The sequence below is a fragment of the Periplaneta americana genome, chromosome 16 (assembly GCF_040183065.1).
Source record: "Periplaneta americana isolate PAMFEO1 chromosome 16, P.americana_PAMFEO1_priV1, whole genome shotgun sequence".
Classification (NCBI taxonomy): domain Eukaryota; kingdom Metazoa; phylum Arthropoda; class Insecta; order Blattodea; family Blattidae; genus Periplaneta; species Periplaneta americana.
This window is the reverse complement of record NC_091132.1, coordinates 119,129,924-119,145,624: the sequence shown is the minus strand read 5'-3', so window position 1 is coordinate 119,145,624 and position 15,701 is coordinate 119,129,924. Positions and strand designations below refer to the sequence as shown.

Below are 15,701 nucleotides of genomic sequence, written 5' to 3'. Positions count from 1 at the left end.
GCCCCCTTTTCTAACAAACGACGTAATGCCCTAGTTCAGAATCTATAAAATTACCTGTTACATGTGCAAGATCACTCATGTAGTCGCAATGCGAAAGGACAGGGAACCTTTCAATTTGCAGATCCAAAATTCACGGCGTCTCTCCTAGCGGTCTTCACCTGCCTTGTCATCGAACAACAGACGACAGAGTCTTCTCGACTCCTCCTGCTCTGCGAAATGACACAGTTCATTTCAATGCGCAGATTTACACCAGCTATTTCTTCCTTGTCCCGTCCCGTGATCACTCTGATCACATTTAAGTCCCCTCGCGTATGTGGTACCTATGAGGTTACGTCCATTTTCGGTTTCCCCTTCAAATTTTTCTAGAGCTCCTTCAGTGGAGCAGCGTAAACCGGAGTGAGACTACTGGCCAACAGGCTTGGAGCTCACATATTTAGTTTCGTACAGCCCCTAACCCCTTGCAAGGACGCACCTTTTTAATTTGTCCTCCCAATTCTCCTCTTTCAATTCAATTCAATTCAATGCTAAATTCGGGACGGGGACTCTCGTTAGTCGTTGTCAAGTCAAACATCTAAGGAAAGGACATTCCGACAGAAAATCCCTTCCTATAGGTAATAGCTAGGTTATGAGGAAGGATGATAATTCCTTATTGTAAAAAGTTATTATTACTCATGAGTTCCAGAATACTCAGAAACCTAATTGTTGTGATCCGGAACCGGAACATGCCTTATGAGCCTAAACCTTTTAGGATGATGGCGATGGCGATGGCGATGACGATAACGATAACAATGATGACGATGACGACGGCCTTCTCATCTACACCTTATTGTCTCTGAATTGCAACTGTTTCACGTTCCAATATTTTTTCTTTAAATGCTAGTTGTAAAACGTTTCTACTTCACTCAATCACGTGACTTTTTCATTAACTGGAGCTTCTTCTCCTTTTCTCTCGTGTCGCTGCATGCCGCGTTATTTCCCAAGCTGCATGCCTTCCTCTAGCGGCAACTTCTATGACAGGCAGGTAAGTCTGGTTGCCGCTCCGCCAAGGTGCTCTACTTTTAAAAGATTTGCTGTGCTGATCGGCAACTTCTCTTACTCGCTCGATTAGTTGGTTGTCGCAGCTGCAAGGTGCTTCGGAAATAAAATCAATATCAGGTTCCGGATTTTAATGTTATAAAAAATTCTTGATCGTTTATAAGGGTTTATAAGGAAAGGCTAAATACTAAAATAAAAGTAAACCGTAAATTAAAAAAAAACAAACAAACAAAATAGCTACTAAAAACTTTAAGAAAATTATATAAACATGCAAAAACTGAAAAAATACGCAAAAACTATGCATACAATTATGTTTACAAAAATATCTGTCACTTATGTATTTTTCAACCAGAGCATCTTGATTAAGATTTACAATTCAGTAAACAAAATATCAAAAAGGTGAAATGACTTTCAAATTCCGATCATAATAATACGTATAATTATACTTACTTACTGGCTTTTAAGGAACCCGGAGGTTCATTGCCGCCCTCACATAAACCCGCCATCGGTGCCTATCCTGAGCAACATCAATCCAGTACCTACCATCATATCCCACCTCCCTCAAATCCATTTTAATATTATTCTCCCATCTACGTCTCGGCTTCCCCAAAGGTCTTATTCCCTCCGGCCTCCCAACTAACACTCTATATGCATTTCTGGATTCGCCCATACGTGCTACATTCCCTGCCCATCTCAAACGTCTGGATTTAATGTTGCTAATTATGTCAGGTGAAGAATACAATGCGTGCAGTTCTGCATTGTGTAAATTTCTCCATTCTCCTGTAACTTCATCCCTCTTAGCCCCAAATATTTTCTTAAGAACCTTATTCTCAAACGCCCTTGATCTCTGTTCCTCTCTCAAAGTGAGAGTCCAAGTTTCACAACCATACAGAATAACTGGTAATATATTTTTTTTATAAATTCTAACTTTCAGATTTTTTGACAGCAGACTCGATGATAAAAGCTTCTAAACCGAATAATAGCACACATTCCTCATATTAATTTTGCGTTTAATTTCCTCCCGAGTGTCATTTATATTTGCTACTGTTGCTCCAAGATATTTGAATTTTTCCACCTCTTCGAAGGATAAATCTCCAATTTATACGTATAACTATACTGAGGAAAAAAACTTTAGATTGAAATTCCTCCATTGCTTTAGAAAACTCTTTGCTTTAAAGGCTATATATAACTTATTTTTTGTACTTCATACTTTCGTCTGACAGTGATCAAAGCATGTTTCACTATTGTAATAACCCCTACAAATAAGATTTACTTATCTCCGTATTTTAAACAAAAGGTAAAAATATTTAATCTAAAATTGAAATGATCATGAAAAATAATGTTGACTAGAACTTTTCTCCTCAGTAAATCATATTAAATTTGCTTCCCTCCCATAAAATTCTTAATACTGTAGTTTCAAACCTTGCTGCCTTGTCTGATTGTCGGAGTTTCCTGTAACAACTTATCACTGTGTTAAATTCCTAAGAGCTATGCCAGATAAAAATAAATCAAAAGATTTTCATGTTGTCTCCATTATAACTTTATTTTAATGTAATGATATTAATATAATACTGTTCAATTTTTTTTACCGCTCCAATCAAAAGAAAACGGCACCAGTTCTCTGCCAATAACATTTCAGCATTTCAAAATGTCATGTATTTGTCACCTCCACGTGGATAACTAACAGTGCCAAAGAGGCTTATAAAACACAAGCTTGTCTAATAAATGAACGCGTGTATGTTACATCAACGTGAAAATGACTGTTTATAACGTATTTAAAACTATCACATTTTCTTAGAAGAACAGAGTTATCTTTAACATGGAGTATGTTTATCAGAATTGTTATACTTTCAAGACTCAAGATTTTTTAATGGAGATAAGTTAACACCACATCTTCATTCAAAACTGTCGCACTGTTTACCCTATTCCATTCTTTGAATGAAACTAATTCTTTCTCGTATAATTCCTGAGATTTCGCTAGAGGTAAATATAACACAATATCGTCGCCTGAGACATTTTAAAAAGTATAGATCTACATTCCCATGTATTGTGGGTCCCTATCACCACGGCATGGCTCGTCCTCAGGTTGCGGATAGAGGAGACGGCCTCCAGATATGGAAGGTAGCTGCGAATATATTGAATAAGCAGTCGCGGACAGCCGATAAGGGGTGGTCCTCCAGCTTGGGGATTGGGCGAAGGGCTAACAACCCATCACCATAAAAAATGCTTTTTACGAATCCATACAATAAGCCTCGGAATGGGACTGATTCTCTGGCACGATGACTCGGTTAAGAGAGAAGTTTTATATGAAATTCTTTTTGAATTTGGTATTCCCAAGAAACTAGTTCGATTAATTAAAATGTGTCTCAGTGAAACTTACAGCAGAGTCCGTATAGGTCAAATTCTATCTGATGCTTTTCCAATTCACTGCGGGCTAAAGCAGGGAGATGCGCTATCACCTTTACTTTCCAACTTCGCTCTAGAATATGCCATTAAAAGTTCAGGATAACAGAGAGGGTTTGGAATGGAACGGGTTACATCAGCTTCTTGTCTATGCGAATAACGTGAATATGTTAGGAGAAAATTCACAAACGATTAGGGAAAACATGGGAATTTTACGTGGAGCAAGTAAAGAGATAGGTTTGGAAGTAAATCCCGAAAAGACGAAGTATATGATTATGTCTCGTGACCAGAATATTGAACAAAATGGAAACATACAAATTGGAGATTTATCCTTCGAAGAGGTTGAAAAATTCAAATATCTTGAAGCAACAGTAACAAATACAAATGACACTCGAGAAGAAATTAAACACTGAATAAATATGGGAAATGCCTGTTATTATTCGGGTGAGAAGCTTTTGTCATCTAGTCTGCTGTCAAAAAAACTGAAAGTTGGAATTTATAAAACAGTTATATTACCGGTTGTTCTATATGGTTCTGAAACTTGGACTCTCACTTTGAGAGAGGAACAGAGATTAAGAGTGTTTCAGAATAAGGTTCTTAGGAAAATATTTGGGGCTAAGAGGGATGAAGTTACAAGAGAATGGAGAAAGTTACACAACGCAGAACTGCACGCATTGTATTCTTCACCTGACATAATTGGGAACATTAAATCCAGACTTTTGAGATGGGCAGGGCATGTAGTAGGTATGGGCGAATCCAGAAATGCATATAGAGTGTTAGTTAGGAGACCTTTGAGACGTAGATGGGAGGATAATATTAAAATGGATTTGAAGGAAGTGGGATATGATGATAGAGACTGGATTAATCTTGCACAGGATAGGAACCAATGGCGGGCTTATGTGAGGGCGGCAATGAACCTGCGGATTCCTTAAAAGCCATTTGTAAGTAAGTATAGATCTGCATTCACAATTATCATATGAGTCGGTTAGAGTCATAACTCACATGTCCCAAAAAATGAAAAATTGAGATACCGTTATATTCCCGTGCGGTTATCTGCGTAGAACACGATTCAGAGGTGAATTTGTCACATTTCTTACCTGATGCTTGCGTAAACGGGAGACTAACTTCCAGGTTTCTGTCAAAAGTCTCATGATCCATTGGATCTTGTGAGTTCTGTTGTAAAGCGCTTCTCGACCAATCACCGATCAGTATTTCCCTCCCGCTTCACCACTTCTTGTTGTGTAGAATAGGGTTGTGGATGAGTGTCTTGCATGTGCCTTGTTATTTTTATAAATATCAGTCAATTTAGCGGCTATAATTGAGCATTTTATAAACGTAATATTATGGAAGAGAACGTATTACCGGTTGGAGAGAGAAGACAACCACGGAAATGTATAGCAGCTTCAGAAATAACAAAAGAAACCAGGCCAAATTAGCAAGATTAATATTCTTTTCTGATTCTGCTTGGCTCCTACTGATGTATTGGTAAATTAAGCAGGGCCGAATGTTTTATCAACAGTAATCTCACTAGAGGTTTTGATTTATCTAGAGAAAATCAAAACTCGAGTGGGATTTAATTGACTATTACACGATTAGAAGAAAGTAGGCTATATAAAGATTAGAAGTAACAAAGTGTACAATAAAATATTAATTGGCTTACGAAAATACAACTGTCTTCAAATGTATTATTGTACCATCTCAACATTACGCTAGATGGCAGTAGTGTCTTATGATGATGTTTTCTTGTTACCGGTATCAGTTGTGCCAACTATGGAATCATCATTGAACTCTGTGGCCTGTTACTAGTCAAGAAGTCTTTGTTGATTCAGTTTCATTTTTATTAAGACAGTTGCATTCCACTTCAATTATCCGAATCCCAGTAATCAACGTCACTTGATAGATGATTTTCAATAAATCTTAATATTAAACAATCTCTGATACGTGATTATCCATAATATCATATAGCAGAAGCTATAACATAACCTAACTAATATACACACGTGTTAGAAAAGTTTTATTTAACGACGATGACATAAAAAATTAATATGAATAATTTTAAAAGGAATAATTATTGAATGTACAATTTTCAAATTTGAATGTGGTTGGTAGTTCAATTGATGTTATATTCGACGTGTGTATAATAGAAGTGGAACTCGTTTTTTTAGGCCTACATGGTGTATTCAACTTATTCAGGATTTCCGAATGAATAATTTTAAAAGGAATAATTATTGAATGTACAATTTTCAAATTTGAATGTGGTTGGTGGTTCAATTGATGTTATATTGGACGTGTGCGTAATAGAAGTGGAACTCGTTGATTTAGGCCTACATGGTGTATTCAACTTATTCAGGATTTCCGAATGGTGCTCTTCATTTATGTGTAAATCGGATTTCAGAAGATGCATAGGTATGATCAGTGATTTTGTTTAATTCTTGTTCTTGAATGCCAATGCGAGTCATATTTGAAACTGCTGTGCATCGACTGGAGTGGTTTGTAATTATATATAGGCCTATATATTTTTTTTTACGTCCAGACCAGCGCAGTTTCAAATGTTGGCAAACAAAGAAACAAATGCTAGGGACGCGATAAAATTAAACAAATGCTAGGGACGCGATAAAATTGTGCGATAAGCAGCCATGATTGGTTGAAATACGTCCTTTCGTACAGTTTTATTGGTCAAAAGTAGTATGACGTAGTAAGAGTGTAATAGTCACAATTATAATATATTCAAGTTCTACATGTATGTCTTTGATGGCGCCGTGAATAATAATCAAGCGGACAATACTGAACATATGAGCGTTTTGATAGAAGAAGATATTAATCATGTGATATAAAGGAACGTAGTAAGGAAATTTTGAATTTTGATAAAATTTGTACCCAGCATTTCTTTTGTAGCTTTTATTTATTTATTTTCGCTAATAATTGTAACACAAAATATAATATAAACAGTTAAAATTTTAGCTCACCCCTGAAAGAGTAGAACTAGTGCTCAGGAGTGGATTCCTGAATTTGAATTAAGAAGTATATAATGCAATTTGATTTATGTTTACTACACAATAAGAATATATTTTTCATTATTTATAAAATCCATACATAACTTCTTAAATTGAATACTAGAACTATTATAATTGACAATATTAGGATATTTAAATATAAATTTGTTATATATTCTTGGGCCTAAATTACTACTATGATCAAATACTGTAGCAGTGCTGCATTTTGGTTCAAACAATCTTAAAGAATTCATGCTTTTTGTTTCACAACTATGAGAATACGATTCAAAGATATTTAGATTTTTATGTATGAATTTTATTAATAGGCTACATTATAATAAATTTCTTTTATTTTAAGAACATTAAAGTGTAAAAACAATTTTTGAGATGGAAAATCAATAGGTTTATGAAGACATATTTTAATTATTTCTTCTGTAATAAATAAATTGAATTAAAATTGGTTTTAAATAAGCTATCCCATCCTATAATTCCATACATAATTACCGATTGAAATAACGTTAAGCATAATGTGCGTAATAAACTTATTGACAAGTAATTCCTCAATAAAACAATAATATATTTTAGTAAATTGAGGGGTCGACTCAAATAAAGGGAGAACCCGCTTTCCTAAGAAAATTTAGTTTTTTCGTCTCTAGAATGTTTTGTCATAATTGAAGAGTCCACTGCAAGAATGATGGATGTCACTTTCTTGTTGAAAATGAACTAAGATTGTCAATGCATAGCTTAAGAAATATAGAATGTACACTTAGCGGCAAAAAGAATGGGCCGACTCTTGGTCGATAAAAATGCTAAGTTCTATCGCGCGGTTCACTCGTGTAAACGTAACCCACTGCAAGGCATTGCTGTGGTGTCTCTTCATTGAAAGTCATCCGTCTATAAGGTAGTAAACCTTACGAACAGTGTGTGGCCCAGTGGTAAGAAGTCTGACATCTGTACCAGAGGTTGTGAGTTCGCCTCCCGGTACGGTAAAATTATTAGCCTATTTTTTAATTTTAACTTTTACTTAATTTATTAGTTTGAATGTGAAATGGCATTTGTTAACAAACTTCGTTATGCCTGCCTTGTAAAAATATTATTGCCCATCACCTGTGGGCTATTAATAGGCGAGACCTGGCCAGTATAAACAAAAATACTTGTTTCACATCCTAAAAACCGGACGCATATCAAACATAAATAAATAATTAAATTAATAAAACACAATTTTTTTACTACATTAACAAAAGGCCTGTGGTGGGGACTAGTATCTCGTCCACAAACCACCTGCTTCAACAACTGCCCTCATTCTGCGCGGCATGGAGTCCACAAAACTATGGAACAAGTCTAAATTCTTGGCCATCTCCTCCCACGCATCTAGAACTCTGTCCCACAATTCCTCAGATGTCCGAACGGGTGGTTGTTCTGCCCAATTAGAGCGTAGGATCCTTTTGACTGCAGCCCACAAATTTTGAATCAGATTCATATCTGGTGAATTTGGAGGCCAGTCGACTGGGTCGACATCACGCCTCCTCGTAAACCATCTTTGAATCCGGTTGGCGGTGTGTGTCGGATGATTATCCTGCTGCAAGAAAAGTGTTCCTTCTGGATATCGTTTTCGAGCGGAAGGGATCATTACATTTGCCAAAATGTGTTCGTAGACTTCTGCCGTAAACCGCCCGTGGATGCGTTCCAGAAGTCCTGCCCCATCGTATGACATCCACCGCCAACGCAACCCGACTTGTTAATAATTCGTCTCACGAAGCGTTCATCGTATTGGTGGCCATTCATACAATAAACTAGGGCAGTACTATCGTTGCTATGGAAACAATTACGTCGTCGGAGAAAATGATAGTCCTGTTGGAGAGTATCAGAATAACCTATGCGAACCAGGGCAATGAGTTATTGTTCCTGTGCCATCTTCAAGCGTAATGACGAGACAGAACGTTGTATTAACAGATAGCAGTATTGCTTGAAAGAGAGAGGGAGGTTTATTATTGATTAGAGTTTGGGCATATTCTAAGAGATATTGCCACATAATTATAGCTTTGCGAGACACATATGATATCAAATTTGTAATTAAAAAAAGAAGATTGAGCGAGATTCGAACCTTGACCTACTACTATCAACTTCTTCAATAGACCAATCCCGTAACGACTTACGCTACTGTGATTGTTAATATTAGTTCGGCATAATACGTGGTTTTCCTGTTCATATTCGTTCCGGTTGATTTTGTATTTATCAATTTTATTATTATTTCACTCTTCAAGGGGCCTGATCTATCTAGACTCAACCCGCCATTCGATGTCATGTCATGTTTTATTTAACGACGCTCGCAACTGCAGAGGTTATATCAGCGTCGCCGGATGTGCCGGAATTTTGTCCCGCAGGAGTTCTTTTACATGCCAGTAAATCTACTGCCATTCGATTTTATTACATATTTTAGACTCCTAAACAAAATACAGCAAATTTAAATGGTTTAATTATGTGTTACCTAGTGAACTATACTTTCACGAGACGAGCATGCGCAATGTTATGTGTCTGGAACTTAGAACTTGTCGGCCGTCCCATTCTTTTTGCCACTAAGTGTACATAGAGAGTTATATGGTATTAACACTGATAGTCATTGTCCAGTAATGATCGGAAAATCTCAGTTAAGCTTTGAGCGCTAAGCATTTCAAACTTTCAATTGCTTCTCCTGCAAAATGTAGCCTATTCCAAATGTCATCCATCATTCTCGCAGTAGATTCTTCAATTGCAATATCTCTGGTAATAGCTTACCCCACTGGAGTTTTAAATTTCCACCAGAAATTGGGAGACTGTTCTTACAATACTTAATTTCTCTACTCCAAGATTATTTTGTGACTTATCCTTCTCTCTGACTGGACCCCTTAATTTATATTGTACTTCGCTATTTTGTCAAATGCACTCACCTAAAGAATTTAATAATTATTGAACATCTGTTTTTTACATTGAATTTAAAAATATGCTTGAGGCAATGTTCTTCTGTAATATTTTAATTTGTTACTGTCAAATCCCACATGATTCCAACTGGTCACTTTCTAAACCCACATGTTCCAAACGGAGCACTCTCAGAACACTTATGATATCCAAAGGTCATTGTCAAAACTCGTATGATCCATCATTTAAAGTTAAATAATAATAATTTTACTCCTATATAAATAAATATAAATACGGTTACAAATTTGAATAGAAGTTTTTAATCATTACGCTTTCATTTATTAACCTTTATTAAGAAGAAAATGGACGAAATCGTGGTTCCAAACCTCGGCTTTTAAATCGCGATCGAGGTCTGAATCCTTATGCTATTTCTAAAACGAAGTCGAGGCGCGGCTTGAGAAGAAACCGAGGTTCGTGCGTTTTATATATGGCAACGCAGCTAAGAATCGATTTTTAGTCCAGATAAACAGTCGATATTAGAAATAAATGAACATCGGGATTGATATTTTTATTGAATTGCAGTAAGTCACGTCCTTTTGTTCTAAGTAACGGCATTGTTATATTTAGGGAATGTACGTGCGTTTAAAATACTAGCATTACTTAGTATTTAATAGGGAACGGAGTATTTAATAGGGAACGGATTTTTAGGTATCAGAATGATATTACCCAAATAATTAGCACAAGTCAAGCGTTTATGTTTGTTCATAAATACTACCAACATTAACAACCTGAAAATCCGGTTCTAAGGAATTAATAACCTAAATATTAACTGGATTAAAATTTCAGTTGAAACTAAAATGTAGTATGGTTCTGTTTTCACATATTATAATAGGCAGTGCTACGTGGAAAGCCCCAGTAGTATAAAACTTAAAATAAGAAGACATATTCTTGTAGGCCCATAACATTTTCGAGTATTAAATGAAATGTCCAAAACTACTGTACAGACTAAGAATTAAGATATATCGTCCTATAGGCATAAAGGTATAATTAATATAAAATATTATATCTTACTTCCCTGAAAGCAACAAGAAGGTGTAAAAAAAATTGTCAACCCGCAGCCTCTTGCATTTCGTTGCAGATTATTATTTAGCATTCTTGCTAAATTTTGCGTTGATTCCTTCGAAAATCGAAATATTCGCCTTAAATCATCGTCGTTATATAGTTACAAAGCATTATTCCTGTCTCTCATCATTCTAATCCGGAGATTTAATACTCGCAGACACAAATTTTCCTCTGATAATCATCCAGCTGATCTACTACCTCCATCTTGTATACATGAGGCCGCGGTTTTAAACCTGTCCCAGCCGTGGTCTCTGCTTCAGACCATGGTTTCGAGCCATGGCTCAGAAAAATGAAAAAGACCTCGTTTCATAAATCCAAACGCGGTTTAAAGCCATGATCGAGGTCTAGACCTCGTTTTAGAAATCAACCCTAAGTACAACAAATGTGTTTTCCCTCATTTGTGAAAATTTTCATTTTTGGAACAAGTGAGTTATGATTCTAACCGATTCATATTACCTTCTTTGAAAATATATTAACATAGAAGTACATCAATTAAGGAATATAAATTTGTCATTCTATTGTGTCTGAATAACGTGTATAGTTTAAGGACTTAAAATAAATAGGGCTAATATAAATGTTCTTGTCGTCTTAGGCCCGGTTGCAGAAACGCAAGTCAAATCAATCCCTGATCGCCAATCAGTTGATATCTGATTTATTTGATTGTTCATTGCGTTGCACAAACGTGAATCTCCAGTCAACTTGTTCCGATTTACTAATTGCTGATTTGAGAAAGAAATGCATTTGACAACAGCGCTATTTAGCAACCACAGCCAATTTGATGCTGTTTAAAAGTCGCGAAATGAATGCATCAAGTGGGCGGTGACTAGGAAAACAAGTGAATGCTTTGCTGTTTTGTTGTTTTTTGGTAGGAAGGAAACAGGCGGATTCTATTTGCATATAGACTACAATGTAGCGAAACAAATTAAGCAAAAAAAAAAAAAAACGTGAGGGAGCTTCTGTTGTGGAATTTGCTAGGGGAGTCGACAAGAAATTGGAATATGCATAGCCTCCATAGCCCAAAATAATTTCATTTCCCATCTCTCTGTTTAGAAATTGAGCTCGTAACCTACTCATTAAAAATATTGTTAAAAGTTGTGTAATCAAGATGTATAAAAATAATGTGTTGTCATGTGTAGAATCCTGCCAGCGGGCTACAACATTCCAGAATTTCAATGATGGTGTAGACTACATATTGCCTGTATATTCACAGAAAAGAAACCTTTTCTATTTCGATAAAGTCCGGCATCATTTCCACCAGGTGATTGGATGGGGATGTGAGCAGTCTATACAACCAGTTACTCTTGGCAATCCTGACATGGCTGAAAATTCTCTGTGGATTTCAAATCGTTTCCTGTCTGAGTTTGGGGACTTTACGAGATCCTGCGATAACAAAGCAATTTCATACGTAACATTCCTAACTATTCGGCAAACAGTTGATTTGTGGACCCCAACAAGATCACCCAAGACTGCCTGAAAAATTCCAACAGCATAAAATGTCAGCGCTATTAGAACTTCGTTCATAGAAGAAAGTGGAAGGTTTCGATTTGTATGTCTGCATATATTTGTTTCAATTTTTGAAATTAACAAAACACACGAATCCTTATTTAACTTACCTGTGCTCAAATTCTCTGTCATTATACATAAAAACAATTAATGTCTATCACGGAAATGCCTTCTTCTTAATAATATTTTTTCCATTCTAAAATTTCTTCATCAGAAGGATCCATTATGTCGAAAACAATATTGTTACGCTATAACTATTTACTATATAAATTTCAGTAACTGCACTATAAAGAGAACAACATAAATACTTGATCAATTATCAGTTACTTAACCAGCAAAAATCTGTTGATCAAATCTGATGGAAGACTGATCTCCGATCGAATACTGATCGTTCTTTCTGAAACAGAAATAGAACTGATGGCCAATCAAGCCCTCCTTGATCTCCAATCATATTTTGATCGGTGTTTCTGCAACCGGGCCTAACAGTTCAAATGGACGTTGAGTTAACAGTTGCAATTACAGTAACGGCCTTATTCAAATACTGTGCTTTAAAGTGAACGTCAAATGAAATAATTCACCCTAAAAGTCGCATCTGAATTGAGAGATATGGGTTATTTTGTTTCAGTGTGTGGACACGTGCTTGTCTGCGGATTACATCAAGCCAGGGTTGTGTCCGAACAGCTCGACGCTCTCCATCTTCGACACGGCGTGTATTGACGCCTGTCACAGCGACCCGGACTGTTCCGGCACAGACAAGTGCTGTTCTCATAGCTGCGGTGTTACATGTCAGCGTGCTCAAGGCCTCGACACAGTTCCAGGTTAGTTTAGATGGGATGTGATGTAGCCTGTGATATGATTACTACATTTTCCACTTCAATAAAACACAACATTTTTGTTAATTTGCATTATAGGCAAACAAGTTCACTGTATTTTCAGCAAGTACCAAGCAAATCTGTCGACTCAAATTTACTACTAACTACAAAACTTAGTTGTACATAGGTCTTCCTTGAGATCTTTTCACAATTAAAGCTGAACTCACATCTTCAACATCATCTACTCACTGTATAACTCATTCGCCGGCAAGCAACAGCTATTCCAATAATAGCTAAGAGTAACCTGAACAAAGGAAAAGTATTACTTACTTACTGGCTTTTAAGGAACCCGGAGGTTCATTGCCGCCCTCACATAAGCCCGCCATTGGTCCCTATCCTGAGCAAGATTAATCCAGTCTCTACCATCATATTCCACCTCCCTCAAATCCATTTTAATATTATATTCCCACCTACGTCTCGGCCTCCCCAAAGGTCTTTTTCCCTCCGGCCTCCCAACTAACATACTATATGCATTTCTGGATTCGCTCATACGTGCTACATGTCCTGCCCATCTCAAATATCTGGATTTTATGTTCCTAATTATGTCAGGTGAAGAATACAATGCGTGCAGCTCTGCGTTGTGTAACTTTCTCTATTCTCCTGTAACTTCATCCCTCTTAGCCCCAAACATTTTCCTAAGAACCTTATTCTCAAACACCCTTAATCTCTGTTCCTCTCTCAAAGTGAGAATCCAAGTTTCACAACCATACAGAACAACCGGTAATATAACTGTTTTATAAATTCTAACTTTCAGATTTTTTGACAGAAGACTGGATGACAAAAGCTTCTAAACCGAATAATAACACGCATTTCCCATATTTATTCTGCGTTTTATTTCCTCCCGAGTGTCATTTATATTTGTTACTGTTGCTCCAAGATATTTGAATTTTTCCACCTCTTCGGAAGATAAATCTCCAATTTTTATAGTTCCATTTCGTAAATATTCTGGTCACGAGACATAATCGTATACTTAGTCTTTTCGGGATTTACTTCCAACCCTATCGTTTTACTTGCTTCAACTAGAATTTCCGCGTTTTCCCTAATCGTTTGTGGATTTTCTCCTAGCATATTCACGTCGTCCGCATAGACAAGAAGCTGATATAACCCATTGAACTCCAAACCCTGTCTATTATCCTGAACTTTCCTAATGACATATTCTAGAGCGAAGTTAAAAAGTAAAGGTAATAGTATTAGCTATTTTAAATAAGTACCAGTTTGTTAGAAGACACATATAAAAGATATCCAAGTAATGAAAATAAGGATATATTTTTCGCACAGAAACCAGCAAATTGTCTCTTCAAAATCACCCTCACCTAGTGTATCTACAAATATTTACATAATCGTTCATGACAAGCGTAGAACTAATCATAGAATGTATAAAGACCAAATATTAGAAAGTTTCAGACACTGGCTTTTCAGGAAAGTAAGCCAATGAAGCTTTTTCTGTAATCTTTATCACTTTCTTCTTCATTTACCATTCTTTATGTTATTTCATATAACTTTTTCGACTTTTCCACCAATAAGTGTGTAGTGGTTCTATTTGCCACTTCTTCAATATCCTCATAAGAAAAATCGCGTTTATTTCACTTCCCCCCTGTTTTGTGCTAGCGAGTCAATGCTTGTTCATTTTACGTTGTTATAATATGGTTATCAAGAAACGCTAGCGTAATATCCTGAATTATACTACCTATATAAAGAAAACTAAATTTTTAGCAGTTCTATTACCAATTTATTTTCTTCTCATTTCTGGCAAAATATACAACATGTAGGTAAAATATCGTATACGACCAGTTACTAAAGTGCAATTTTATTGTACTCATGAGTCTTATAACATTCCATATGGTCGTATTCTAATCTGACCCACTCTTGTGTTAAGCTGCACTTTAGCAACTAGTCGTATACTTAATAATATACTATTAAAATCATCACTAAAATTACAAAAATTACTGTAGGCCTAGTCTCTACGTGCGGCAGAAGTGAAACAAACTGTAAATGTGTAGTACTCTTTTTTAAAAGTTCATGTAAGAAGAAGCGATAAATTAGTTTTAAATTTAAAACTGTTACACTCAATACTATTCATAATTTATTTAAAAGTGAATCAGTTTATTTATGGTAATTATGGCTGGTAGTTTTCGACCCTGAACTTAGAATATGTCTGTTACATTTACTATTGACATTTAAGGGAAGAGAACGTAGGCCTAAACAATACAGTTTAAGAGTACTGTGCCGAAACAGACGAATCAGAGCATAGTAAGCAATGTCAGGCAATGCGACCATGCAGACTATGAGTCTAGAAGTATCTCACCTTATTCCATAATCACTTCACCCGACTCTGCTTGTACGTGTTGTCGGAACATACCGGCTGTATACAATCTTATTTATTTATTTATTTATTTATTTATTTATTTATTTATTTATTTATTTATTTATTTATTTATTTATTTATTTATTTATTTATTTATTTATTTATTTATTTATTTATTTATTTATTTATTTATTTATTTATTTATTTATTTATTTATTTATTTATTTGTTTGTTTGTTTGTTTGTTTCTTTGTTTATTTATTTGTGTATTTATTTATTTATACTTACTTACTTAGTTAGTTAATTAGTTAATTAGTTAGTTCAAATATACAGAATAAAGAAATATAATTACAAAACAAACAAAGAGAAATACAAATAAAATAATACAAGCAATATAAAAAGAAGATACAGTAGTATTAACAAAATTTGAGACCGAATGAGCAGCGCTCGTGCTCGGTCGTAGTTCAGATATAATATTATAATAAAAAATAATAATATAAATAAATAAGTAAAATAAAATAGGAACTAAAATATAATTACAGCGGCAATGGAATTATATAATATAATATTAACA

General features: G+C 35.5%; 1 protein-coding gene across 1 annotated transcript in view; it reads left to right on the top strand.

Moving 5' to 3' along the window:
* The window catches only part of Kal1 (Kallmann syndrome 1), a 146,230-nt gene that overhangs the window by 63,760 nt on the left and 66,769 nt on the right, over positions 1-15,701 (top strand). Inside the window, exon 2 of the mRNA XM_069812925.1 lies at positions 12,577-12,769. Coding sequence (XP_069669026.1) covers positions 12,577-12,769 — 193 coding nt within the window. The remainder of the gene's footprint in view (positions 1-12,576; positions 12,770-15,701) is intronic.